The sequence below is a fragment of the Acipenser ruthenus genome, chromosome 43 (genome assembly GCF_902713425.1).
Source record: "Acipenser ruthenus chromosome 43, fAciRut3.2 maternal haplotype, whole genome shotgun sequence".
NCBI lineage: Eukaryota > Metazoa > Chordata > Actinopteri > Acipenseriformes > Acipenseridae > Acipenser > Acipenser ruthenus.
Genome location: NC_081231.1, coordinates 7,989,849 through 8,016,704, shown reverse-complemented (window position 1 = coordinate 8,016,704; position 26,856 = coordinate 7,989,849). Strand labels below are relative to the sequence as shown.

The 26,856-nt window shown below is 40.4% G+C and overlaps 2 protein-coding genes across 3 annotated transcripts in view; both read left to right on the top strand.

Annotated features, from left to right (window-relative positions):
• Positions 1 to 26,856, top strand: part of LOC131709378 (transcobalamin-1-like) — a 317,542-nt gene that overhangs the window by 121,762 nt on the left and 168,924 nt on the right. The window lies entirely within an intron of this gene.
• LOC131709389 (zinc finger protein 239-like) lies at positions 6,390 to 25,632 on the top strand. 2 transcript variants are annotated; one of them, XM_059011914.1, is made up of 4 exons: positions 6,390 to 6,593; positions 11,432 to 11,529; positions 20,084 to 21,055; positions 21,321 to 25,632. In XM_059011914.1, the coding sequence occupies exons 3-4, from the start codon at positions 20,119 to 20,121 to the stop codon at positions 21,383 to 21,385; spliced, it is 1,002 nt and encodes a 333-aa protein (XP_058867897.1). In that variant the 5' UTR covers positions 6,390 to 6,593; positions 11,432 to 11,529; positions 20,084 to 20,118; the 3' UTR covers positions 21,386 to 25,632. The 2 variants fall into 2 exon arrangements, with proteins under 2 accessions (XP_058867897.1, XP_058867896.1); XM_059011913.1 differs by having other exon boundaries at positions 6,401 to 6,593; positions 21,312 to 25,632.

Here is a 26,856-nt window from a genome sequence, read left to right as displayed (position 1 = left end):
AGCACCTAGCCCCCCGCCCCTCCCCCCGCTAGGACCCCAGGCCTCCACAGCAAGGTGAAAGGCAGGACACCAGTTTTGATTTGCAGACAGGTTGCTTTCACTCATGTGACATATCCAGAGTGTTTTGCAAGATCACATTTGAATCAAAGGCGAGCCACAGGACTGGTCTGCTGTGGAGTGCCTTTGATTCAAATGTGATAATGCAGAACAGTCTGTTCTTTTTAGCTTGTTCTTTTTTTTCTATTCGCAGTGAATCGCAGAATCTTTAACTCTTTGTATCCAGGATCCCCAAGCGAAGGGCTTGTAGACTATTCATTTATTTTTACACTTTTTTTAATGGTTAAGTTATAGCCCAATTATGGGATTATTTAACTATTCAGACAGTTCACCTGGGTTTCAAAATCACCAGTGTTGAGTTATATACATTTATAAACAAAAATGATTAGTAAAAATTATTTACAAAGGATTTGTCGATAAGGACAGGGGGTGACCCGTCTGTCAGGAGGCTCAACAATATGGTAACAATATCTCAGAAGGGTGATACAGCAAACCTGGGCAGGTACAGACCTATCAGCCTTACATCCAGGACATGTTACACTATGGAAACAATAATAAGACTATCCTCAGTATACAGTCACAACACTGAGGTCTGCTGCTGGACTACAGTCTGCACGTTTTATAAAAGAAAATACAAGTCAGGCTGATCAGATTAATGTGATGGAAATCCCTTTAAATATCAATTGTGGCTAAGCCACTTATTTTTAAACAAACAAACTAATATTCCATAAGCTCCCATTGCCTCTGCTTGTGTTATCCCAGCTCTGTGGAGACATAAAGAGGACTGGTCTCCAATCCACCACCTTCAGAGGAATAGAAAAATAAAGAAATGAAAGAACATTTGAAAAATCATTGAGATGTGTGCTTACCGATTACTAGTGAGTGTAGTAGCTGCTCTCTGTCTCTGTGTCCTGCTCGTTCGATGTGAAGGTGCTGCTGTATTAACACCTGCACATGAATGAGATCACACTGTCAAACCCAACCCAACATGCAAATCAATACTGTGCAAGACATCGAGACATCTTTTATTATAGATTCCCAAAGAAACCCATTCCCAATACAAACAGGGTGAATACTTCTCTAATGAAGACTTTTCAGGTTTTTATTTTTAATTGATTTGTTTTTTCAGTTTGTAAACAAACTGCGAAAACATCCAAGGGGGTGAATACTTACTGTAGGCACTGTATATAGTGAAAAGTGTTGAATTAAAATCAAGGGAAGTAATGTTAAAACTTTACCATGCATTAGTAAGACCTCACCTAGAATATTGTGTTCAGTTCCAGTCACCTCATTAAAAAAAGGATAGAAAGAGTGCAAAGAATAGCAACCAGAATTATTCCAGGTTTTAAAGGCATGTCATATGCAGACAGGATAACACCGTGTAACAAATTTTTTTTTTTTTTGGTTCCTGGGTAGTAAGTGTTATTTCCTAATTGCTTATGCCTCAAAAGTATAGAAATGGCTATTATTCCCCACAAACTTTGCTTTTGTGACCAGGACAGTGATATTTTGAAATTTACCTATTTTCCAGAACATTCCAGATAGATTCAGTGCTGAGTAAACTTGGAGTAACTTCTAGAACTTTCTAGAACTTTCCAGTAATATAAATAGTATTATAAATACAGGGGCCTCAAGCCCACCAGTTCAGTTCAGTTCCAGCTGCCTAAGTGGATACATATCTGCATTTTTCTGAGATGGCATCAAGGTCATAGGAGACTTCAAAATGGTGGCATTCCTGATGGGTCTCCAAGGCAGTATTACCAAGTTTCCCTGCTATCTTTGCCTTTGGGACAGCAGGGACACCAAGGCGCACTACCACAGGCGGGACTGGCCACAGCGGACCGAGTTCTCTGTGGGGAGGAACAACGTCAAGTGGGAGCCACAGGTGGACCCCCGGAAGGTGCTGATGCCACCACTGCACATCAAATTGGGCCTTATGAAACAATTTGTCAGAGCTCTAGATAAGGAGTCGGCAGCCTTCAAGTACCTTCAAGACTTCTTCCCTAAGCTGTCTGAGGCAAAGGTCAAAGCCGGTGTCTTCGTCGGACCACAGATAAAGAAGATCCTGGAGTGCAATGAATTCCCCAAGAAGCTCACTACTAAGGAGAAAGCGGCTTGGAACAGCTTTGTCGCAGTGGTTCGGGGCTTCCTGGGCAATCACAAGGCCTAAAACTATGTGGAGCTGGTTGAGACTCTGGTGAAGAACTACGGCACAATGGGCTGTAGGATGTCCCTCAAAGTCCATATCCTTGATGCTCATTTTGATAAATTCAAGGAGAACATGGGAGCGTACTCGAAGGAGCAAGGCGAGCGCTTCCACCAGGATATATTGGACTTTGAACGCCGCTACCAAGGACAGTATAACGAGAACATGATGGGAGACTACATTTGGGGGCTGATTTGTGAAAGTGATTTACAGTATAATCGTAAATCTCGAAAAACTACTCACTTCTAAATCTTTTGTAGTCATTTTTGTATTACTTTAGTATAAATACATGTTAATTTGGATTCATATGTTGTTTTTTTCTGACTTTATGTGTACGAAAAGACACAAATTCGCCCGTTTTCTCATTGGAAATAGGTACATTTCAAAATATCACTGTCCTGGTGACAAAAGCAAAGTTTGTGGGGAATAATAGCCATTTTCTATACTTTTGAGGCATAAGCAATTAGGAAATAACACTTACTACCCAGGAACAAAAATTGTGTTACATAGTGTAATATAACTGAATCTATTCAGTCTTGAACAAAGAAGACTACGCGGTGATCTGATTCAAGCATTCAAAATTCTAAAAGGCATTGACAATGTTGACCCAGGGGACATTTTTTTTTTTTACCTAAGAAAAGAAACAAGGACCAGGGGTCACAAGTAGAGATTAGACAAAGGGGCATTCAGAACAGAAAATAGGAGGCACTTTTATACACAAAGAATTGTGGGAGTCTGGAACCAACTCCCCAGTAATGTTGTTGAAGCTGACACCCTGGGATGAGATTCTGGGATCAATAAGCTACTAACAACCAAACGAGCAAGATGGGCCGAATGGCCTCCTCTCATTTGTAAACATTCTTATGTTCTTACCTGTAAGCTCCCACACTCTGCCACTGGAACCATGTCTCACTGTCCAGCCAGTCTGTGAAGTCTCTTTTGGAGGCTGCCTGCAATGATGCACGAGGCAGGGGCAGCTTCAGGATCTGGAATGAAGTGACTGTTTGTCCAGGGGGTCCCCCTCTGTCCCAGCAGGGAGTCTCCCTTAGAGGGGTGGGGCTCTACAGTGGCTGAGCCTTTGAGGAGGGGTGGCAAGAGCCCCCAGAGCAGAGATACACAGAACACCACACCTGTAGGTTTGCATTCAACAGGGGAATAGTTAGAGGTGAAACACGGCTTCATGTTACCCTGAGAATTTCAAAAATAAACAAATAAATAAATTATACCACAGCTTTATAACAGATCATTGTTTAAATGTAGCTGAATTAATAAATAAATAAATAAATAAATAAATAAATAAATAAATAAATAAATATTCCTGTATGTGACCGCTAGGGGGTGCTGCAACCCCCAAAAGTTATTATAATAATACAAAAGTAAATAAGTCACCATATTTGTCTACTTCTTTACCTCTCTACATGAATCTGTGTATATAACAAGTTTATCATCACACAATATCAAACTTATCTAGGATTGTCTTTATTTTGCCTTGTTATTATTTATTTCTTAGCAGACACCAGGGTGGTTTACAATTGTTACACACAATTACATTATTTTTTTTACACATTATTTTTACATACAATTCCCCATTTATACAGTTGGGTTTTTACTGGAGCAATCTAGGTAAAGCATCTTGCTCAAGGATACAGCAGCAGTGTCCCCCACCTGGGATTGAACCCACGACCCTCCGGTCAAGAGTCCAGAGCCCTAACCACTACTCCACACTGCTTCCCTGTTCTTTTACAGTTAACTTTTCTAAGGAGCAGAGCAGACCCCATCAGAGATTACACAGAGCAATGAACTGGGTGAGGAGGTGATTGAACTCTAGTCATTACCATTGCAGGCATGGAGATTACACACACAGAGCAATGAACTGGGTGAGGAGGTGATTGAACTCTAGTCATTACCATTGCAGGCATGGAGATTACACACACAGAGCAATGAACTGGATGAGGAGGTGATTTAACTCTAGTCATTACCATTGCAGGCATGGAGATTACACACACAGAGCAATGAACTGGGTGAGGAGGTGATTGAACTCTAGTCATTACCATTGCAGGCATGGAGATTACACACACAGAGCAATGAACTGGGTGAGGAGGTGATTGAACTCTAGTCATTACCATTGCAGGCATGGAGATTACAGAGAGCAATGAACTGGGTGAGGAGGTGATTGAACTCTAGTCATTACCATTGCAGGCATGGAGATTACACACACAGAGCAATGAATTGGGCGAGGAGGTGATTTACAGAGGTGAAAGAAACATGAAGATTCTTAGAATTTTTTTGATGAGAGGAAATTACGTTTCACAAAAAAACAAAGATTTTGCTTCAATCAGCCATCATCCTTATTTTACATTTTCCCATTAGTAGCACAGTAGAACATTGAAGGTATCATTTAAAAAGCAAAATGGGTTAAACATAATAATTTAATTATTTGAAGACTAAACTAAACACAAATGTTTGTGTACATTCACTGTATTATGCATCAGTTTAAACTAAGAATTAAAGAATGCTTTATATTGTGGAGCACATTGTTTTTATGTGTGTATTGTATCACAGAAATATCAGTAATTCTGTTTGAAATATCTAGGCCCGCCCCTTTTTCACTGAACTCATTCAAGGAGGAATGTACATTATCAAACAATGCAGTCTAAGTTGAACAGTGTTTTGGTGCCACCTACTGGATACATTGAAGCATTGCAAATTTGACGTTTGTAACTTTTGAAGAGCTACAACCTAACGCGAGTCAAATATAATACTGGTGTTATTAATGAAACCTGAGAGATGTCTCGTCATGTTTTAATAATAAACGCTTTCTGCAATGCACACATTCTGTAGGCTGCTTATTCACCTTCACTCGTGTTGCTTCTCCTGAATGAATACACTTGGTACAGACCGGGGACAACAACTACAGACCCAAATACAGCTTTACAGAAAGTACTGTTGGGCGCAGTAATATAAATGCAGATTATTGTATGAGAATATTTACCTTTGTTTCCACTCCTCGCAGTCATAAGCAGTTAAACTACTAAAACATTTTAACAATACTGTAACTGGACTGTTTAATACAAACCTCTCACTCTCTGACATATATGATCTGATTTCATTATTCATTCAATACATTTAGTTTATTAACCTGCTGTGTCACTCCACTGGGTAGTTATTCATATAATAAAAAGCATTTCATTCAAAGAGCTTTAGTTTTCTAACGCCTCTCAGGTTTTTCTGGTGGAATGGGACGCTTTTTAATCACAATAAGACACCTCAGGACATCTTTTAAAAGTCTTTAATTAAACCACCTGTTCATTTTACGAAACTAGAACCACACAGCTGAGTAACACACTGTATTTCAAGCCCTCTTCAGCACTCTCAGTGTGTTTAGTTTTTCATGTTGTAACATTAACATGATGTCTTGTCCTTTTTTAAATCAATAGCAGTTAATTAAAGGCTGGAGGAAGCGCTTTGATAAGGCGTCCCCTCGAGTCTCACAGAGCAGCGCACTCCTTGGCGTGTCTCATTGCTGGTGACTCTTCTGCTGCTGTGGACGCGGCTCTGTTGCCTGGTTTAGTTCGCAGCGCAGTCTGAGGAAGAGTCTAAATCTGTGCCGCTGGACAGCAGGGAGGAATACTGTCCTGGATAAAGAATAGGAGACAACAATACAGTTTAAGAGAAACTAAATAAAAGCATGGGGTAGAAATAGCAGAGGTTACTGCCTGGAAGTTTACTCGTAAAGAATGACCTTTCTGCGACCCTGTGCTGTATTTACCAAAAACAAGTTCACACACACTGAACCTGCAAGACTAGCGAAGAGAAAGCTATGAAACTGCGAGCATGCCTGCGCCATTGTGGATCTGTTTGTGACAACGGCGCTCAAACTTGAACTAACCTAATACACTTCTAAAAACATTATCATGGATATACCGTCAGTGTTTAAACATCTTGTTCTGAAGAACAGGACGGGAAATAACAATATCGGTACAAAACACAGATTACATATCCGCGAAAAACTCTGCATCGGCGCTGCTGCCTCCAGACACAGCGTCCCGGGTGATAAAAGATTGTACCAACTCCGACATGGAGGAGGGGGTTACTTGAATTAAAAGTGTATTCACTGGAAAAACTAGAGCTACAAACAGCTCGTTTACGGTGATACAATTGAAAATGTTGTTTATTTTTAATTAAAAGATCCCCGGTATCACAATTCCCTTTGCGGTCCATATTAGATGAATTGTTAAACCGCGCTGATCGGTTTGTATTTTGTGATTGGTATATTCCTCGCTCTGTGGGAGACAGACCCGTTCAGACACTGAGGGAGAGCAGAGAGGAGGTGAGAGAGTCTGCATGGAGCTCTACAATGTGTTTATAAACTACAGAGCGCTGTTATATTGTATTATTTTGAAAGGTCCGGGTTGTAGTGTGGTAGGAGCGCGTTGTTTTATCCGTTCAGACACTGAGGGAGAGCAGAGAGGAGGTGAGAGAGTCTGCATGGAGCTCTACAATGTGTTTATAAACTACAGAGCGCTGTTATATTGTATTATTTTGAAAGGTCCGGGTTGTAGTGTGGTAGGAGCGCGTTGTTTTATCCGTTCAGACACTGAGGGAGAGCAGAGAGGAGGTGAGAGAGTCTGCATGGAGCTCTACAATGTGTTTATAAACTACAGAGCGCTGTTATATTGTATTATTTTGAAAGGTCCGGGTTGTAGTGTGGTAGGAGCGCGTTGTTTTATCCGTTCAGACACTGAGGGAGAGCAGAGAGGAGGTGAGAGAGTCTGCATGGAGCTCTACAATGTGTTTTTAAACTACAGAGCGCTGTTATATTGTATTATTTTGAAAGGTCCGGGTTGTAGTGTGGTAGGAGCGCGTTGTTTTATCCGTTCAGACACTGAGGGAGAGCAGAGAGGAGGTGAGAGAGTCTGCATGGAGCTCTACAATGTGTTTATAAACTACAGAGCGCTGTTATATTGTATTATTTTGAAAGGTCCGGGTTGTAGTGTGGTAGGAGCGCGTTGTTTTATCCGTTCAGACACTGAGGGAGAGCAGAGAGGAGGTGAGAGAGTCTGCATGGAGCTCTACAATGTGTTTATAAACTACAGAGCGCTGTTATATTGTATTATTTTGAAAGGTCCGGGTTGTAGTGTGGTAGGAGCGCGTTGTTTTATCCGTTCAGACACTGAGGGAGAGCAGAGAGGAGGTGAGAGAGTCTGCATGGAGCTCTACAATGTGTTTATAAACTACAGAGCGCTGTTATATTGTATTATTTTGAAAGGTCCGGGTTGTAGTGTGGTAGGAGCGCGTTGTTTTATCCGTTCAGACACTGAGGGAGAGCAGAGAGGAGGTGAGAGAGTCTGCATGGAGCTCTACAATGTGTTTATAAACTACAGAGCGCTGTTATATTGTATTATTTTGAAAGGTCCGGGTTGTAGTGTGGTAGGAGCGCGTTGTTTTATCCGTTCAGACACTGAGGGAGAGCAGAGAGGAGGTGAGAGAGTCTGCATGGAGCTCTACAATGTGTTTATAAACTACAGAGCGCTGTTATATTGTATTATTTTGAAAGGTCCGGGTTGTAGTGTGCTAGGAGCGCGTTGTTTTATCCGTTCAGACACTGAGGGAGAGCAGAGAGGAGGTGAGAGAGTCTGCATGGAGCTCTACAATGTGTTTATAAACTACAGAGCGCTGTTATATTGTATTATTTTGAAAGGTCCGGGTTGTAGTGTGGTAGGAGCGCGTTGTTTTATCCGTTCAGACACTGAGGGAGAGCAGAGAGGAGGTGAGAGAGTCTGCATGGAGCTCTACAATGTGTTTATAAACTACAGAGCGCTGTTATATTGTATTATTTTGAAAGGTCCGGGTTGTAGTGTGGTAGGAGCGCGTTGTTTTATCCGTTCAGACACTGAGGGAGAGCAGAGAGGAGGTGAGAGAGTCTGCATGGAGCTCTACAATGTGTTTATAAACTACAGAGCGCTGTTATATTGTATTATTTTGAAAGGTCCGGGTTGTAGTGTGGTAGGAGCGCGTTGTTTTATCCGTTCAGACACTGAGGGAGAGCAGAGAGGAGGTGAGAGAGTCTGCATGGAGCTCTACAATGTGTTTATAAACTACAGAGCGCTGTTATATTGTATTATTTTGAAAGGTCCGGGTTGTAGTGTGCTAGGAGCGCGTTGTTTTATCCGTTCAGACACTGAGGGAGAGCAGAGAGGAGGTGAGAGAGTCTGCATGGAGCTCTACAATGTGTTTATAAACTACAGAGCGCTGTTATATTGTATTATTTTGAAAGGTCCGGGTTGTAGTGTGGTAGGAGCGCGTTGTTTTATCCGTTCAGACACTGAGGGAGAGCAGAGAGGAGGTGAGAGAGTCTGCATGGAGCTCTACAATGTGTTTATAAACTACAGAGCGCTGTTATATTGTATTATTTTGAAAGGTCCGGGTTGTAGTGTGCTAGGAGCGCGTTGTTTTATCCGTTCAGACACTGAGGGAGAGCAGAGAGGAGGTGAGAGAGTCTGCATGGAGCTCTACAATGTGTTTATAAACTACAGAGCGCTGTTATATTGTATTATTTTGAAAGGTCCGGGTTGTAGTGTGGTAGGAGCGCGTTGTTTTATCCGTTCAGACACTGAGGGAGAGCAGAGAGGAGGTGAGAGAGTCTGCATGGAGCTCTACAATGTGTTTATAAACTACAGAGCGCTGTTATATTGTATTATTTTGAAAGGTCCGGGTTGTAGTGTGGTAGGAGCGCGTTGTTTTATCCGTTCAGACACTGAGGGAGAGCAGAGAGGAGGTGAGAGAGTCTGCATGGAGCTCTACAATGTGTTTATAAACTACAGAGCGCTGTTATATTGTATTATTTTGAAAGGTCCGGGTTGTTTTATCCGTTCAGACACTGAGGGAGAGCAGAGAGGAGGTGAGAGAGTCTGCATGGAGCTCTACAATGTGTTTATAAACTACAGAGCGCTGTTATATTGTATTATTTTGAAAGGTCCGGGTTGTAGTGTGGTAGGAGCGCGTTGTTTTATCCGTTCAGACACTGAGGGAGAGCAGAGAGGAGGTGAGAGAGTCTGCATGGAGCTCTACAATGTGTTTATAAACTACAGAGCGCTGTTATATTGTATTATTTTGAAAGGTCCGGGTTGTAGTGTGGTAGGAGCGCGTTGTTTTATCCGTTCAGACACTGAGGGAGAGCAGAGAGGAGGTGAGAGAGTCTGCATGGAGCTCTACAATGTGTTTATAAACTACAGAGCGCTGTTATATTGTATTATTTTGAAAGGTCCGGGTTGTAGTGTGGTAGGAGCGCGTTGTTTTATCCGTTCAGACACTGAGGGAGAGCAGAGAGGAGGTGAGAGAGTCTGCATGGAGCTCTACAATGTGTTTATAAACTACAGAGCGCTGTTATATTGTATTATTTTGAAAGGTCCGGGTTGTAGTGTGGTAGGAGCGCGTTGTTTTACCCGTTCAGACACTGAGGGAGAGCAGAGAGGAGGTGAGAGAGTCTGCATGGAGCTCTACAATGTGTTTATAAACTACAGAGCGCTGTTATATTGTATTATTTTGAAAGGTCCGGGTTGTAGTGTGGTAGGAGCGCGTTGTTTTATCCGTTCAGACACTGAGGGAGAGCAGAGAGGAGGTGAGAGAGTCTGCATGGAGCTCTACAATGTGTTTATAAACTACAGAGCGCTGTTATATTGTATTATTTTGAAAGGTCCGGGTTGTAGTGTGGTAGGAGCGCGTTGTTTTATCCGTTCAGACACTGAGGGAGAGCAGAGAGGAGGTGAGAGAGTCTGCATGGAGCTCTACAATGTGTTTATAAACTACAGAGCGCTGTTATATTGTATTATTTTGAAAGGTCCGGGTTGTAGTGTGGTAGGAGCGCGTTGTTTTATCCGTTCAGACACTGAGGGAGAGCAGAGAGGAGGTGAGAGAGTCTGCATGGAGCTCTACAATGTGTTTATAAACTACAGAGCGCTGTTATATTGTATTATTTTGAAAGGTCCGGGTTGTAGTGTGGTAGGAGCGCGTTGTTTTATCCGTTCAGACACTGAGGGAGAGCAGAGAGGAGGTGAGAGAGTCTGCATGGAGCTCTACAATGTGTTTATAAACTACAGAGCGCTGTTATATTGTATTATTTTGAAAGGTCCGGGTTGTAGTGTGGTAGGAGCGCGTTGTTTTATCCGTTCAGACACTGAGGGAGAGCAGAGAGGAGGTGAGAGAGTCTGCATGGAGCTCTACAATGTGTTTATAAACTACAGAGCGCTGTTATATTGTATTATTTTGAAAGGTCCGGGTTGTAGTGTGGTAGGAGCGCGTTGTTTTTGTGTGTGTGTGTGGTATTTGTGAAGCGGCGTGTTTGTTTTTATTCATATCTCTCAGTTGCAGTCTCCGTGCTGCTCGAGTGGCGGGTTTGCAGACAGATTGAGCTCGTGTTGAAAACATCTAGCGAGTAAATATTGTCTTTGGCGGTCTGGCTGTTTTTGTCGAGCATGTTTTTGTTTTCTATTCGTGAGACCGCGTGGAACTTAGAAACTAGCAATCGATGGAGTTTTTTTTTTTTTTTTTTTTTTTAATAAACGAGATCAAATATATTTTTAGTATCAAACAATTATTATTTCAGTGGGTGGAGTGCGTGCACGTGTACCGTAATGATTGTAAAAGCAGCGCATTCCAAAACGTTAATACAGTGACTGTGCCATTTTCACACTTACATGAACACGCATGGAAACCGGCTTTCTGTCCTTCTTAATGAGTTTGAAATCATGTTTAAACATTCTTTCAATGAAGTGTATCTGTGTTTCCTTCACTAGTTTTATTCTGCTGGTATCATTTGAAACACTGAGGGAGACCTCAGTTCCAAACTCGTGCTGTGGAGCGTTACACAGGGTTTTTAATATTGCTACCTGAAAGAAACTCGTTTTTATTTTGATGCAGGATATCTGGTACTACACGAGGTTACAATACAGGTTTACAAGCCTTGCTTTCAGATAGTGCTGCACTTCCTTCATCACCTGGGGGGTGAAATTGCCCCCTCCTCTTGAACGACTCCTTTCACAGTATCTTAATCTGTATTCTTGTAATCTCATAGTGCAGTATACATCTGTGAAAGTGAACTAAAGCAAATAATATATGTAAAAAAAATAAAATCTTTGTTCTCCTTGAACTAAACAAACACATTTTCAGATCTGAAGAGCAGAAAGGACACATTCACTGACGAGACGGTCAGAGCGAGTGACTAGAGCACTAGAGCCGTGCTGCACATCCCACTGACAATACCTGAAGTAAGTGTCTCTCTCTTTATTCATTCAACTTCAATCAGCTTCATACTCGGCTTATATTGTCTCATTGTAACTGAGTGTGTCGGAGCAGTCACTGTGTTATTGGGCAGGATTGTAATTGTGTGCAATGCTTTGTTTATTATTGTGACATTGTTGCTTAATATTACAGAAAGAAACGTATCTGAAAGGCTAAGAGTTTAGCACAAGAATGCGCGTTACAGTACAATTAATCTCTGTTATTATCACAGATTAAAAAGGGCTGATCACTTGCTTTTAAATTAATTTTTTCAGTAGATCTCTTTTCCATGACTCATTTCCGACTGTTTCTTAAGTGAACAGTACTGTGCAAGTTATTGCTCTGCACACAGAGGTGCCTCAAATCAATACTGTGCAAGTTATTGCTCTGCACACAGAGGTGTCCTCAAATCAATACTATGCAAGTTATTGCTCTGCACACAGGTGTCCTCAAATCAATACTATGCAAGTTATTGCTCTGCACACAGAGGTGCCTCAAATCAATACTATGCAAGTTATTGCTCTGCACACAGAGGTGCCTCAAATCAATACTATGCAAGTTATTGCTGTACACACAGAGGTGCCTCAAATCAATACTATGCAAGTTATTGCTCTGCACACAGGTGTCCTCAAATCAATACTATGCAAGTTATTGCTCTGCACACAGAGGTGTCCTCAAATCAATACTATGCAAGTTATTGCTCTGCACACAGAGGTGCCTCAAATCAATACTATGCAAGTTATTGCTCTGCACACAGAGGTGCCTCAAATCAATACTATGCAAGTTATTGCTCTGCACACAGAGGTGCCTCAAATCAATACTATGCAAGTTATTGCTCTGCACACAGAGGTGCCTCAAATCAATACTATGCAAGTTATTGCTGTACACACAGAGGTGCCTCAAGTCAATACTATGCAAGTTATTGCTCTGCACACAGAGGTGCCTCAAATCAATACTATGCAAGTTATTGCTGTACACACAGAGGTGCCTCAGATCAATACTATGCAAGTTATTGCTCTGCACACAGAGGTGCCTCAGATCAATACTATGCAAGTTATTGCTCTGCACACAGAGGTGCCTCAGATCAATACTATGCAAGTTATTGCTCTGCACACAGAGGTGCCTCAGATCAATACTATGCAAGTTATTGCTGTACTCACAGAGGTGCCTCAGATCAATACTGGTTCTATACGATTAGCCTTGTTTTTAATACCACGTTACTGATATTACATTTTCTTGGGATAAAGGGAAATATTTTAGTGATTCAAAATAATGGTGTTTAAATTAAACCAAATGTCACAGCCATCACATTTTCTTGGTGAAGATTCTATAAAAGTTGGATACTACATTATATATTTTGTTCAGACTTTCTCTGCAAAGCTAATTTTTTAAAATGTATGTTCTGGAATAAACATGTTGACCCTTTCTAATAGTAAGTGCCCAGATTAGCGTCATGGACGTGACAGTTCTGGACGTGACTGGTAGTAAGCTTGATGAGATTGTAATCCCATGTCTTATCATGCACAAGCTAAATATTAATTGAAATCACTGAAGGGCATCAGAGCACATTGTCATGAGACCATATAAACAGATCTCAAGACCAAACAATCATGTCGCTCATCTTAATGGGGATTAAAGTGTTTTCTGTCATCTGCTGGTCTTACATTTTTGTGTTCATGTTAACGCCCCTCCATAGTAAAATGTTAAAATGACAGTTGGTGGCAATGTGCTGAAACACGCACATTTCATTGATTTACTGTAAGATCAACAAAATACACGTCCCTTTAAACTGCAGTCTCATCGTGTTAGTTCAGTCACTTCATTCAAAGCACTTGCGTTTCACTTTGCATCTCGTTATTATAACCATTCAGGACGCACTTCAAGAAGCTTTTATTTCTTATTTCTGTTCCAGTTTACATGTTTTTATTTAATAATAGGGGTGCTCTGATAATCGGGAGCCTGTCTGCATGGCACCGATAAGAGGAAATAAAAACACACACAATCGTCTATCTGCAGTGTGTGTTATTTTAGCCGATAATGTACACCCATATACATGATTGAATTTCATCCAGCACAGAATTTAATGTTTGCTCAGGCATGCTTACTAATGATGCAAGAACACTGAGACACTCATTTTCCCAGTGCTGTGTAACGTGAGATCATCCTGCAGTAAATATGTCTCTAAAAATATGTCACTCGTTTTAGACTGCGTCAAGCCTTTATCAGGTTAAACAAATCGACCCGTTCCATCAAGGTAAGCCATTTGTTTTTATCCATTACAATGTCTCTAATTGTCCTTCGATTAACAGTATGTGCCTCACTTAGGTGAGAAAACATTTGCGATGTCTTGCTGACTTGCTTTCTTATTTTCAGACGCATGCATGCAGATTTGTTTCTTTTGCTCTGGTGTTAAATGTAGGGTCGACTCGCCATGTTGTACTTTCTGTTTTGCTTTGGGAGCGGGAGTGTTGATGACATCGGTATGAACGTTCAGTTAACAACGAATTAGGAAAGCGAGTCAAATGATAACTGCATGACTTTGTTGTTTTAATTGGCCGTGATTATTTCGCTGGCGCTACAATGAGGGAAACTACAATGCCTATATTTGCGTTTGCTTGGCTTGGGAAGTTGGTGGGTGGTGATATAACGGGTACAAATAGCAGTGTTTTATATTGGTGACATTTGTTCAAATAGAATAGCTGGCGGTATGCGAGGGGGGCGGTATAAAAGGGGGCGGTATAACGTGGCACAGCTGTACTGCGTTAGTCTTTGTATTCATTTTCTGAAGTAAATGCAACATGTAAACAGTACCTGTTCATTTTTGTCATAAATACAACAAGTTAGGCCAAATAAAGTGTAGTTCGGGTTACGCTGGAAGAAAAAATCGAGTGGGTAGGTACATTTTTATTTTCTTTATTTCCAGACTAAGCAGTGAGCTGGTAAACGTGGCCAGTGCTGGTTTCCAGTACATTAATAACCCTGCTGTACTTTCATCAGTTACACTGTCATCTCGCTTCATTCTCCCATCAGTTAATAACCCTGCTGTACTTTCATTAGTTACACGGTCATCTCACTTCATTCTCCCATCAGTTAATAACCCTGCTGTACTTTCATCAGTTACACTGTCATCTCACTTCATTCTCTCATCAGTTAATAACCCTGCTGTACTTTCATCAGTTACACGGTCATCTCGCTTCATTCTCCCATCAGTTAATAACCCTGCTGTACTTTCATTAGTTACACTGTCATCTCGCTTCATTCTCCCATCAGTTAATAACCCTGCTGTACTTTCATTAGTTACACGGTCATCTCGCTTCATTCTCCCATCAGTTAATAACCCTGCTGTACTTTCATCAGTTACACTGTCATCTCACTTCATTCTCCCATCAGTTAATAACCCTGCTGTACTTTCATTAGTTACACGGTCATCTCACTTCATTCTCCCATCAGTTAATAACCCTGCTGTACTTTCATCAGTTACACGGTCATCTCGCTTCATTCTCCCATCAGTTAATAACCCTGCTGTACTTTCATCAGTTACACTGTCATCTCACTTCATTCTCCCATCAGTTAATAACCCTGCTGTACTTTCATCAGTTACACTGTCATCTCACTTCATTCTCCCATCAGTTAATAACCCTGCTGTACTTTCATCAGTTACACTGTCATCTCGCTTCATTCTCCCATCAGTTAATAACCCTGCTGTACTTTCATTAGTTACACTGTCATCTCGCTTCATTCTCCCATGAGTTAATAACCCTGCTGTACTTTCATCAGTTACACGGTCATCTCACTTCATTCTCCCATCAGTTAATAACCCTGCTGTACTTTCATCAGTTACACTGTCATCTCGCTTCATTCTCCCATCAGTTAATAACCCTGCTGTACTTTCATCAGTTACACTGTCATCTCGCTTCATTCTCCCATCAGTTAATAACCCTGCTGTACTTTCATCAGTTACACTGTCATCTCACTTCATTCTCCCATCAGTTAATAACCCTGCTGTACTTTCATCAGTTACACGGTCATCTCGCTTCATTCTCCCATCAGTTAATAACCCTGCTGTACTTTCATCAGTTACACTGTCATTTCACTTCATTCTCCCATCAGTTAATAACCCTGCTGTACTTTCATCAGTTACACGGTCATCTCGCTTCATTCTCCCATCAGTTAATAACCCTGCTGTACTTTCATTAGTTACACTGTCATCTCACTTCATTCTCTCATCAGTTAATAACCCTGCTGTACTTTCATCAGTTACACTGTCATCTCGCTTCATTCTCTCATCAGTTAATAACCCTGCTGTACTTTCATCAGTTACACGGTCATCTCGCTTCATTCTCCCATCAGTTAATAACCCTGCTGTACTTTCATCAGTTACACTGTCATCTCACTTCATTCTCCCATCAGTTAATAACCCTGCTGTACTTTCATCAGTTACACGGTCATCTCACTTCATTCTTCCATCAGTTAATAACCCTGCTGTACTTTCATCAGTTACACGGTCATCTCGCTTCATTCTCCCATCAGTTAATAACCCTGCTGTACTTTCATCAGTTACACTGTCATCTCGCTTCATTCTCCCATCAGTTAATAACCCTGCTGTACTTTCATCAGTTACACTGTCATCTCACTTCATTCTCCCATCAGTTAATAACCCTGCTGTACTTTCATCAGTTACACTGTCATCTCGCTTCATTCTCCCATCAGTTAATAACCCTGCTGTACTTTCATTAGTTACACTGTCATCTCGCTTCATTCTCCCATGAGTTAATAACCCTGCTGTACTTTCATCAGTTACACGGTCATCTCACTTCATTCTCCCATCAGTTAATAACCCTGCTGTACTTTCATCAGTTACACTGTCATCTCGCTTCATTCTCCCATCAGTTAATAACCCTGCTGTACTTTCATCAGTTACACTGTCATCTCGCTTCATTCTCCCATCAGTTAATAACCCTGCTGTACTTTCATCAGTTACACTGTCATCTCACTTCATTCTCCCATCATCTCCCCTTTCTCCACCTCACAGCTGGCTCAGTCTCATTTTGAGGGTGCATCTTCATTGATAAACTTTCCGCCTGCCTTGTTTTATGCTACAGGCAGGCAGCTGTAAGGAGTGAAACCACTGGGACTAAAATATAGCAGCAGCATTACTGCGGCACTTCATGACTGTCAGTACATTCTTATCAACGCTGATTTTTTTTTGCCATAAAATGTCTGCTGTAAATAAAGTAATTTTTGTAGTAGAGGGGGAAAAAGAAGAAAGATACGAGTCTTCTACTAAAAATAACACATCTGCAATAATTGTAATCTTGATGTCATGCAGAAAATACCTTAACAGATGTGGCAAAGAATTCACAAAGTTAAGTGAAGCAACATAAGTTGAGATTTTTTGTGCATTTTCATATTAACATTAAACTGCATGAATTTCACTTTGCATGTCCTGCTTAAAGGGTACATAGGGACCTTTTTTATTTTATTTATTTTTTACATTTTGACCACATTTTTAAACTTTTAAATTGCATTCCTTGCCTCAAGATAGCTTCCCATGTACTCACATGAACCTCTCAGAACTACATTTACCACCATCCTCCTGCTCACATATGCAACTGAGATGGATTTACCAATGAGCAGGAGGATGATGGGAAATGTAGTTCTGAGAGGTCCATGTGGATACATACACACACCTTACGTAAACAGTTGTAACAACACATGGGAACATGAAACACAATACAATAAAAAGGTCCTTATGTACCCTTTAACATCAGCAGCAGTTTTCTGTTATGAACCCCTGATTATTAATATTATTATGGTTCTTGTGTTTAGACACTAAACAGCTTTTGTTTAAAGAGTGCAAACGTGTTTTGCAATGGTGTATTTGCAAGTAACATTAATATCTAAAATCTGTCATATTTCAATTTTGACAAATGAAAAATGTTGGATTAACTAGGTCAAAGTGAACTAGACTAGTATTCACATACAGTTAAACATCGCAAATCTGAGCATCAATAAATTGGGCGGCAGTGTGGAGTAGTGGTTAGGGGCTCTGGACTCTTGTCCGGAGGGTCGTGGGTTCAATTCCAGGTGGGGGACACTGCTGCTGTACCCTTGAGCAAGGTACTTTACCTAGATTGCTCCAGTAAAAACCCAACTGTATAAATGGGTAATTGTATGTAAAAATAATGTGACATCTTGTAACAATTGTAAGTCGCTCTGGATAAGGGCGTCTGCTAAGAAATAAATAATAATATTAATAATTTCCCAGCACGGTGCTGGCACTGCAGAACACTGCCTGCCGATCTGAATCAAAGCATTCTGCAAAACACGCCCACTGCAGGCAGAACTAACTTTGTTGCTGGTATTTAATAAATTGTTCCTGTTTTCGAGGATGCTGCTCCTCCAGGTGTTTGGATTGCGATGTTTTACTGTGTTCTATAGTTTAATGTGTATCTTTTTGTAAATAACCCCAACATTTAATTTCAACCTTGTAATTGTTTCTTTGTAATTATCAATGGGATAATTACAAAGAAACATTGTCAAGAATAATGTCTACATATAAGCGTGTTACTGAGTTCTGAAAATGTGCTCGCATTGATTTCATTTCCTGCAAAGAGTGAAAGCGCTATTGTAATATTTCTGTAAGTTTCAGTAGTTGGACATGTACAAAAGTAGCTGACAGCAGATACATGGACGTTAAAATCATGATATAATAATACATTGTATTGCTAGGGAACTTACAAATAAATGACCTACCTGCTTGAAAAATCATATTGTTGGATGGGAAAATGTTTATTTGCATGTAAATCATTATATTATGTGAAGAAGTTTTAGGTTACCAATAATCAGTATAATAATTAATAGTAGAAGATGCTGAACTGGAAATGCTGCCAATCCCTATGAGTAGATTTTCTACGGAAGGTTCCCAGCCCAGAATAAAGAAAAGGAGACTCTCACTCTCTAAACTAGGGGGGCTATCCTTGCCTGTTCTTGAGAAATGTTATTTAGCTGCAAGGCTATATTCGGTGCAATACCGGATTTTCAAAAGTGTTAATGCTGGATGTACCCACATGAAACCATTTGGAAAACAATCTATTTACTCCTAACTGGTGCCAAAAAAGAGCCTCTAGAAATCATTTATATGAACGATGATGTCATGGTGATGGTAGACGCCCATTTTAAGCCTTTTAAACAACCATTGGTTGCTTACCAAATGACTGACATCTCCAAAGGCTCCAAACAAAAGTAAAGTTCGATAGACAGAAAGCTAGATGAGTGAGTTGTTGTTTTTTTCTTTTTTTTTCTCTGTCAGGAGATTCGGCGATCACAAGTACAAGCTTACCAGAAATCATACTAAATCATCCAAAATGTTTATAAACCCAAAGATAAATCGACAAAATATTAACTGTAGTGAAATATTCATAGGATAAACATCAGAGATAACTGTCCAATCAAAATGCATGTCAGTAAAGCCCCAGGCCATTAGAAATATCTTTTATTATGAGGTGCAGCATTTCAGTATCTTAGGTTTCGGTAGTACGCACCCGTCAAACAATTTGGTGAAAATGATTCTGATACACAAGCTGAAAGTGACGTTCTGTCAGTCCGACCTCAAACAGGTAGAATGTTCACCGGAGCGGAAGGGTTAAAAGCAGCAGGAGATGGTGCCTCCCTCCCGCGTCAGCGCAGGGGTGGTAGCGGTGAGCTGAGCATAATAAAATAATTGGCCATTCCAAATTAATAATAAAAATAATTGGCAACGACTAAATTTATTTTTTTTAAAAAAGACGTAAAGCACAGGTCTATAGTCGTTTTTTCTCTGGAAAAAGCAGAGAAAACCATTCAATGTGAGACCGATAGAAGCCGAGAAAAAGGGGCAGATCTGAGCAGTACACATAGCCCTGGCACCACAGAGATAACATCCAGCGCTCAAAGAATATCACGGACATTTGCAGAGCTTTTTGAGATCTTATAATAATAAAATATTGACTTGGATCGCATTATTGAGGAATTTGGTGATAAAATGAGTGTTCAGGAGATGATTTATCAGTAGGCATAACTATGAAGAGGTGTGTGAAAAATAAAGCAAACAAGGGGTGGGGCGGGGCTGGAGATGCAGTACTGAGTGTCCTGTTGATATGCAGTGCCTTTTAAACCTGTTTTACTGTGAAAAAATACTTTTAAGCAGCACGTCTAAAATAAACTGTGTGTGTGAAAATAAATTGGACCTGACGCGCCTGAGACACACTCAATAAATGGACCGCAAAGGGTTAAACACTTCTGCCTCTGTGTTCTGGCAGGGGTAATGTCTTCAGCAAGGGCTGGTCGATATGATGTTATTGGGCACACTCTGCAGTTCAGGGGGTATGCGCATGCATACAGGGCCACAGCCAGCCTAGTTCTGTGCTCAAGAGTAAACGGGGGCTCAAATGAGAAGAATCTTTGAATCTGATCAAACCTAAGCCAGTTCAGATCTGAGTTATAAGGGTAAAAACACCAATAGAGAACTGATCGTAATACTTCATTTCATTTCATTTTCAGGACTGCCCTATCTTGGTGAAAGCCAAGAAACAAATATGGAGTCTGTTTACATTAAACAGGAGGAGGTTCTGGAATTGGGACCTATCTGCATTAAACAGGAGATGCCTGAACTGGAGCCTGTCCACATTAAAAAGGAAGAGACTGAACTGGAGCCTGTCCACATTAAAGAAGAGACTGAACTGGAGCATGTCCACATTAAAGAGGAAGAGACTGAACTGGAGCCTCTCTACATTGAAGAGGAGCCTATTGGCTTGTTGCTTAAGGGTTCAGAAAACATATCACATCAATGTAGTGGATATGGGAAGAGCTTCAGTCAGTCAGGAACCCTAAAAACACACCAGCGAATTCACACAGGAGAGAAGCCATATCACTGTTTTGAATGTGGGGTGAGCTTCACTGTGTCAGGAAGCCTAAAAACACACCAGCGAATTCACACTGGAGAGAAGCCGAATCACTGTACTGAATGTGGGAAGAGCTTCGTTCAGTTAGGTGACCTAAAAAGACACCAGCGAATTCACACTGGAGAGAAGCCATATCCCTGTTCTGAATGTGGGGAGAGCTTCAGACAGATTGGAAGCCTAAAAAGACACCAGCGAATTCACACTGGAGAAAGGCCTCGTCGCTGTACTGAATGTGGAAAGAGCTTCAGTGAATTGGGACACCTAAAATCACACCAGCGAATTCATACTGGAGAGAAGCCATATCACTGTTATGAATGTGGGCAGAGCTTCAATCAGTTAGGAGTCCTAAAAAGACACCAGCGAATTCACACTGGAGAGAAGCCATATTACTGTACTGCATGCGGGAAGAGCTTCCGTCAGTCAGGAGACCTAAAAGCACATCAGCGAATTCACTCTGGAGAGAAGCTGTATCCCTGTACTGAATGTGGGGAACGCTTTAGTAGGTTTAGAGACCTTAAAAGACACCAGCAAATTCACACTGGAGAGAAGCCGTATCACAGTACTGAATGTGGTAAGAATTTCAGTCAGTTAGGAAGCCTACATCTACACAAGCGAAATCACACTGGAGCCAGCCTCCCTCACAATCCCTCACCTCTCCACCCTGCTTGTTTGAATGTGTGGATAGCTGTCTGATTCTCTGATTAATGCTCTCTCTCTCTCTCTCTCTCTCTCTCTCTCTCTCTCTCTCTCTCTCTCTCTCTCTCTCTCTCTCTCTCTCTCTCTCTCTCTCTCTCTCTCTCTCTCTCTCTCTCTCTCTCTCTCTGTAGTGAATGAAGGGGGTCCCCAGAGTGAGAGCCAGTCTGAATCCAGAGACACAGAGAAGGGGAGCTTGTCAAACTGAAGGAGACAGACCCATTCTTTCAGAATGAACTGGAGAGCCCTGGGATTCAGCTCCACTCCTGCCCCTGAATTGGAAATGAATCTCACTCATGCTGTGAGGATTTAGGACAGAGTTACAGGGTCATTCTACTTAGAAGGGACACGTTGGAAATATATGCCAAGCTTTTTCTCTGAACAATTATATGTGTGACATGAACCCAACACATTAACACGAGAACCGCCGGGTTTATGCTACTACCTAGAACCTCCAGCAGTAGTCATTTTGACGGGTACATTTTAAACAGCTTCGATATGAAAATGAAACACAAACTGTCAGACACAACTCAAAAGTTTTATTTATGAACATCATATCTAACATTTGCATAGCAGAAACATCGTATTTAAATGAAAAAATAAATATAGAAGCCTTTTTTAAATTAGCACATATAATGCATGATGTAAAAACATGAAAAACTAATAAAATAAACATTTCAAAAGAAGATATTGTGTAAACAGCTGTAATCTGTTATATGTACATACGAAATTGTAAAAACTAAGTAATTATTTACAAAAATAACATAAAAGGCTTTATTTTCGAAATGAGTGCATATAATGTATGATGTAAAAAAATGAAAAACTAATAATAAACATTTCAAAAGAAGATATTGTGTAAACAGGTGTAAACTGCTATATGTACATACAAAATTGTGAAAACAAAGTAATTATTTACATTAGCCTACTGCATAGCACGATTTCAAAAAATGAAAAACAATAATAAAATGAAATGTGCATTCAGGGAAACGTACTTCAAAGTAGCCCCCATATTCACACAATCCACACAGACGTAACACTTATCAACTTGTCGTGTGCATTTGCCACATACTGCTCTTTCACACTGGACACAGATATCAGAAGTTTTATTTTTATTGCATTTAGTTACCTGGCATTGTTTTCTGTTGCGTGTGTCACTTGATGTGCACTGTATCCAGGTTGAGCTGCGTTTCCCTGCTGCTTTGCAGTTTTCTGATCAAAAGCTCTGTGGCTAGCATCATAAGAGGTCTCTCCTACTGATATTTTCCCCGGTGCAGTCATTGTACAAAACTAAGGAATTGATGGCTGCCATGTCCAGTACATTGTAAAATACAGCAACAGAAAACCAGTGATTGCTTTCACTGAGTACTGCGTTTTGCGCAGATGGTGGAAATGCTCTTCTTCTTTGTTTACTGTTGCAACCAGGCTGTTTTTTAAAAAAAAATTTCCAACTGTTTTGCTAATTACAGTGAAATAATCTTTGCACAGGTAGGGGTAGGGGTAGGGTCCGCTGCCAACCAAAACTTGATCCCAAACGTGACAGGTTTGTTTGTCCAGCAACACCGTGCTTTTGTCAGAAACAGCTGCTTGTCCATGTAATGTTTTATGTTTAGCTTGAAACGGGCAACGCTGTTTTCAATGAAGTCGTTCCAAATTTCTGATGCCAAGGCAAATCTATCTGTAGCTGCACTCAAATCAAAACGCAAAAATAAAGATTTCTCGAAAAATTCTTGTAATAGTAATATTATAAGACAGCAGACTATATATGCTCATGTAGACAGCCAGACGGCAAGGAATTGATATGATTACAATAGATATTTGGATAACGCATATCTAGTCAAGAGCAATATTCTATTCAAATACATACTGCTGTAAGCTTACTGGAGGTACAGATAACAAACTGGCTTGTATACATATAAAAATAGCGTATTGTAGGTTATATTAATAATAAAAGCATGTTTGAGCTATAAATGGCATTACTGTTCCAATGTCAGTGAGTACAGTATACAATACAGAAGTGAATTGTTTAAAAGCACCCAAAACTAAGAATATCTTCATGGGTGTGGCAGCAGTGTGTGCTTGGTCTAACTAGAATGGCCTCTAAGCTCTTGCACCAGTGCAGACACAAGCTGAAGCAGCCTTGTGTTTTTTGTTTTTATTTTAGGTTGTGCAAACTTTGCACTGGAGCAAAAGCTGTTTTGGTTTTGCATGAATTTGAATAGTGGTTAGGGCTCTGGACTCTTGACCGGAGGGTTGTGGGTTCAATCCCAGCTGGGGGGGACTCCAGCAGCATATCACTGTGTTTTTACTGACATGTCAATGGTTCTGATTCACTGTGTTGCTGCTCCTGTGTGGCGTTTATAATTATGACTCATTATCACTCTGAATGTGGAGCAGTGTGGAGTAGTGGGTAGGGCTCGACCGGAGGGTCGTGGGTTCAATCCCAGGTGGGGGACACTGCTGCTGTACCCTTGAGCAAGGTACTTTACCTAGATTGCTCCAGTAAAAACCCAACTGTATAAATGGGTAATTGTATATAAAAATAATGTGATATCTTGTAACAGTTGTAAGTCGCCCTGGATAAGGGCGTCGGCTAAGAAATAAATAATAATAATAAATACTGAGAAACCCCAAGCTTGTTGTCTACTGGAGCCCTGCTTCAGTGCAATGGGATTGAAATGCAATGTGTAGATTGTTGTATATCTAATTATTGTGACAGACCACAATATTAGAGCTGTATATAATACTGTAAAACATGAAAGGTTAGCAAGCAAACAATTTTCACTAATGTTACATTTGTTACAAATCTGCAGAACCTACATACTGCAGCATTACCATCATTACTACATTCATAGTTTATACAGTTTGAATAATTCATCTAAACAATCTGCAGAATGAAGTTGCCTCAGACTGTTTGACAGTAACAGAGCTGGTGCTTTTGTGGAATCACCATTAGCTGCTTATTCCTTTTGGGCAAAATATGGCCTGCTTGTTTCTATTTTTTTATTAGTATGCTATTATTAGAGTGACGCAGGGTCTTCTGGTTTTCATTCCAACTTAAACTCTCAATTAACATAATTGATCTAATTATTTGTTCATTGGACATATTTCATATTTTTCAAGGTCTTTTACAGTTGATGATTTAAAAAAAATGCACTTGATTCAAGGTACACAACCTATGAAACATTTTGAGACCTGGAGAGAAGTGTTAAATGTGTCCAGTTAATCAAATAATTAGACCAATTAAGTGATTGAGAGCTCGGGTGGAACTAAACCAGAAGACACTGCGGCCCTCCAGGAACTGAGTTTGACAGCTCTGTCCTGAGGCAAGCTTTGCGATTTAGAAAGGATTTCATTGACATTGAGTTTGAGTTCCTGTACATTTTCCAGTATCTCTGTGTATGGGAGTGGCCTAAGATATTGAGGTATTAATGTTAAATATGATATCTTCATAATTATGCACTACAAGGGCACATTATTATGTTTCCATTACCTCTGTATGTAAAAGGATTGTCATTGTTTAAACTGTCAATGATTCCTGAGATACAGATCTGCAGCGGAACTGAACAAACCCAAGGGAGACATTGGAAAATACAAGCTTGCCAAAGAGGGAGATGCTGCTGCAGGTTTGGCTTCATGGAATGAGAAATGAAATTCCCTCTGTATCATGGAATTCCTTTGCTAGTGTCTCATGATGTAAGCCCTGGAGTGTGGGCTCAGTCTTCATGAAATGAGAAATGGAATTCCTTTGCTAGTGTCTCATGATGTAAGCCCTGGAGTGTGGGCTCAGTCTTCATGAAATGAGAAATGGAATTCCTTTGCTAGTGTCTCATGATGTAAGCCCTGGAGTGTGGGCTCAGTCTTCATGAAATGAGAAATGGAATTCCTTTGCTAGTGTCTCATGATGTAAGCCCTGGAGTGTGGGCTCAGTCTTCATGAAATGAGAAATGGAATTCCTTTGCTAGTGTCTCATGATGTAAGCCCTGGAGTGTGTGCTCAGTCTTCATGAAATGAGAAATGGAATTCCCTCTGTATCATGGAATTCCTTTGCTAGTGTATCATGATGTAAGCCCTGGAGTGTGGGCTCAGTCTTCATGAAATGAGAAATGGAATTCCTTTGCTAGTGTATCATGATGTAAGCCCTGGAGTGTGGGCTCAGTCTTTTCTGTTGCCTGCTTGTTCTCAGTGTGTGAGTTCAGCTGCATTTCCAGTGTCCTGAGCTGGGCTTTGAACCCACTGGGGACTCAGCTGAGAACAAGCCAGACCCACGACTCAGGGATAAAATAACAAGATTAGAAAGCTTATACGTATAACTCTTTATTGTTTTTATTGATTTGAAAATTAGACATTTTGAAATCTAGCAAATACTGTACTGGTATTATGGCTTCTGGTAGACTTTTGTGATATAATTGTGTAGTTTCTTTGATTACATGAAGGTAAATAAAAGATTTAAAATTATGGTCATGTGTTTTGTTTAATGGATTGGGGTGTGACTTGAAAAGCCTGAACTGTCCCAGTGTCCATGGGGTCATACTGCACATGAAAGACTCCTTTCTGAAATACACTGACAGCAGACTGTGGATCCAAACCAACATACAAATGCACCCTGTGCACTTAGACTGATAACCCTGTTTCCAGAGTCAGACAAGAGCGTTCTGGGCATCACATTAAAGGGGATATATTTCTGTTTGATGGGTCTGCTTCATCTGTCTATGCCAAACCTTTTTTTCATACAATTAATATAGACCATGTTCAAGTAATTGTAGCTGACACAATAATTCCACACATCTTCCTGCCTGAGTTCTGCTCAACTACCTCATGTTTTGTTCTGTGAATATTTTTAGATGTACAGTTTATGCTATCTGTCTGTGTAATACACTCTTATAATCTGTTTTCTACAGTGAGAATTGTTTTTATTTGTGTAGGATCATTATATTTACAAGGTATAGCTCTGCTGTGACGTTATTTCAATTAGAATGCTGGTAACCATGGTTTTGTGGTATGTTGAATATGATAAAGGTGTTTTGTTAAATGAGACGTTTCTCAATGGCATAGTCTTTTTTTGTTTTGTTTAAAGCATAAAGATCGACTTCACCCATTCCCTTCTTGAACTGAAAAATAAAGATTGAAAAAAATGATAGATTCTTTCTAAAATAAACGTCAGTATTAATCGTCGATTTGGCAAAAAAATAAAAAAAAAACTAATAGCAGCAAGCCTCTGTATATGGAGTGTGTCAAAATGAAATCCAATAGCAGCAAGCCTCTGTATGGAGTGTGTCAAAATGAAATCGACTATCAGCAAGCCTCTGTATATGGAGTGTGTCCAAATGAAATTGAATAGCAGCAAGCCTCTGTATATGGAGTGTGTCAAAATGAAATCGATTATCAGCAAACCTGTGTATGTGGAGTGTGTCAAAATGAAATTGAATAGCAGCAAGCCTCTGTATATGGAGTGTCAAAATGAAATCGAATAGCAGCAAGCCTCTGTATATGGAGTGTGTCAAAATGAAATCGAATAGCAGCAAGCCTCTGTATATGGAGTGTGTCAAAATGAAATCGAATAGCAGCAAGCCTCTGTATATGGCGTGTCAAAATGAAATTGAATAGCAGCAAGCCTCTGTATATGGAGTGTCAAAATGAAATCAAATAGCAGCAAGCCTCTGTATATGGAGTGTGTCCAAA

Bases quoted from the DNA above. Each gene is read 5' to 3' on its own strand.
- LOC131709389 (XM_059011913.1), top strand. From the start codon at position 20,119: ATGGAGTCTGTTTACATTAAACAGGAGGAGGTTCTGGAATTGGGACCT. The intron at 21,056-21,311 runs GTAAGAATTTCA...CTCTCTCTGTAG, and splicing joins GTATCACAGTACTGAATGTG to TGAATGAAGGGGGTCCCCAG.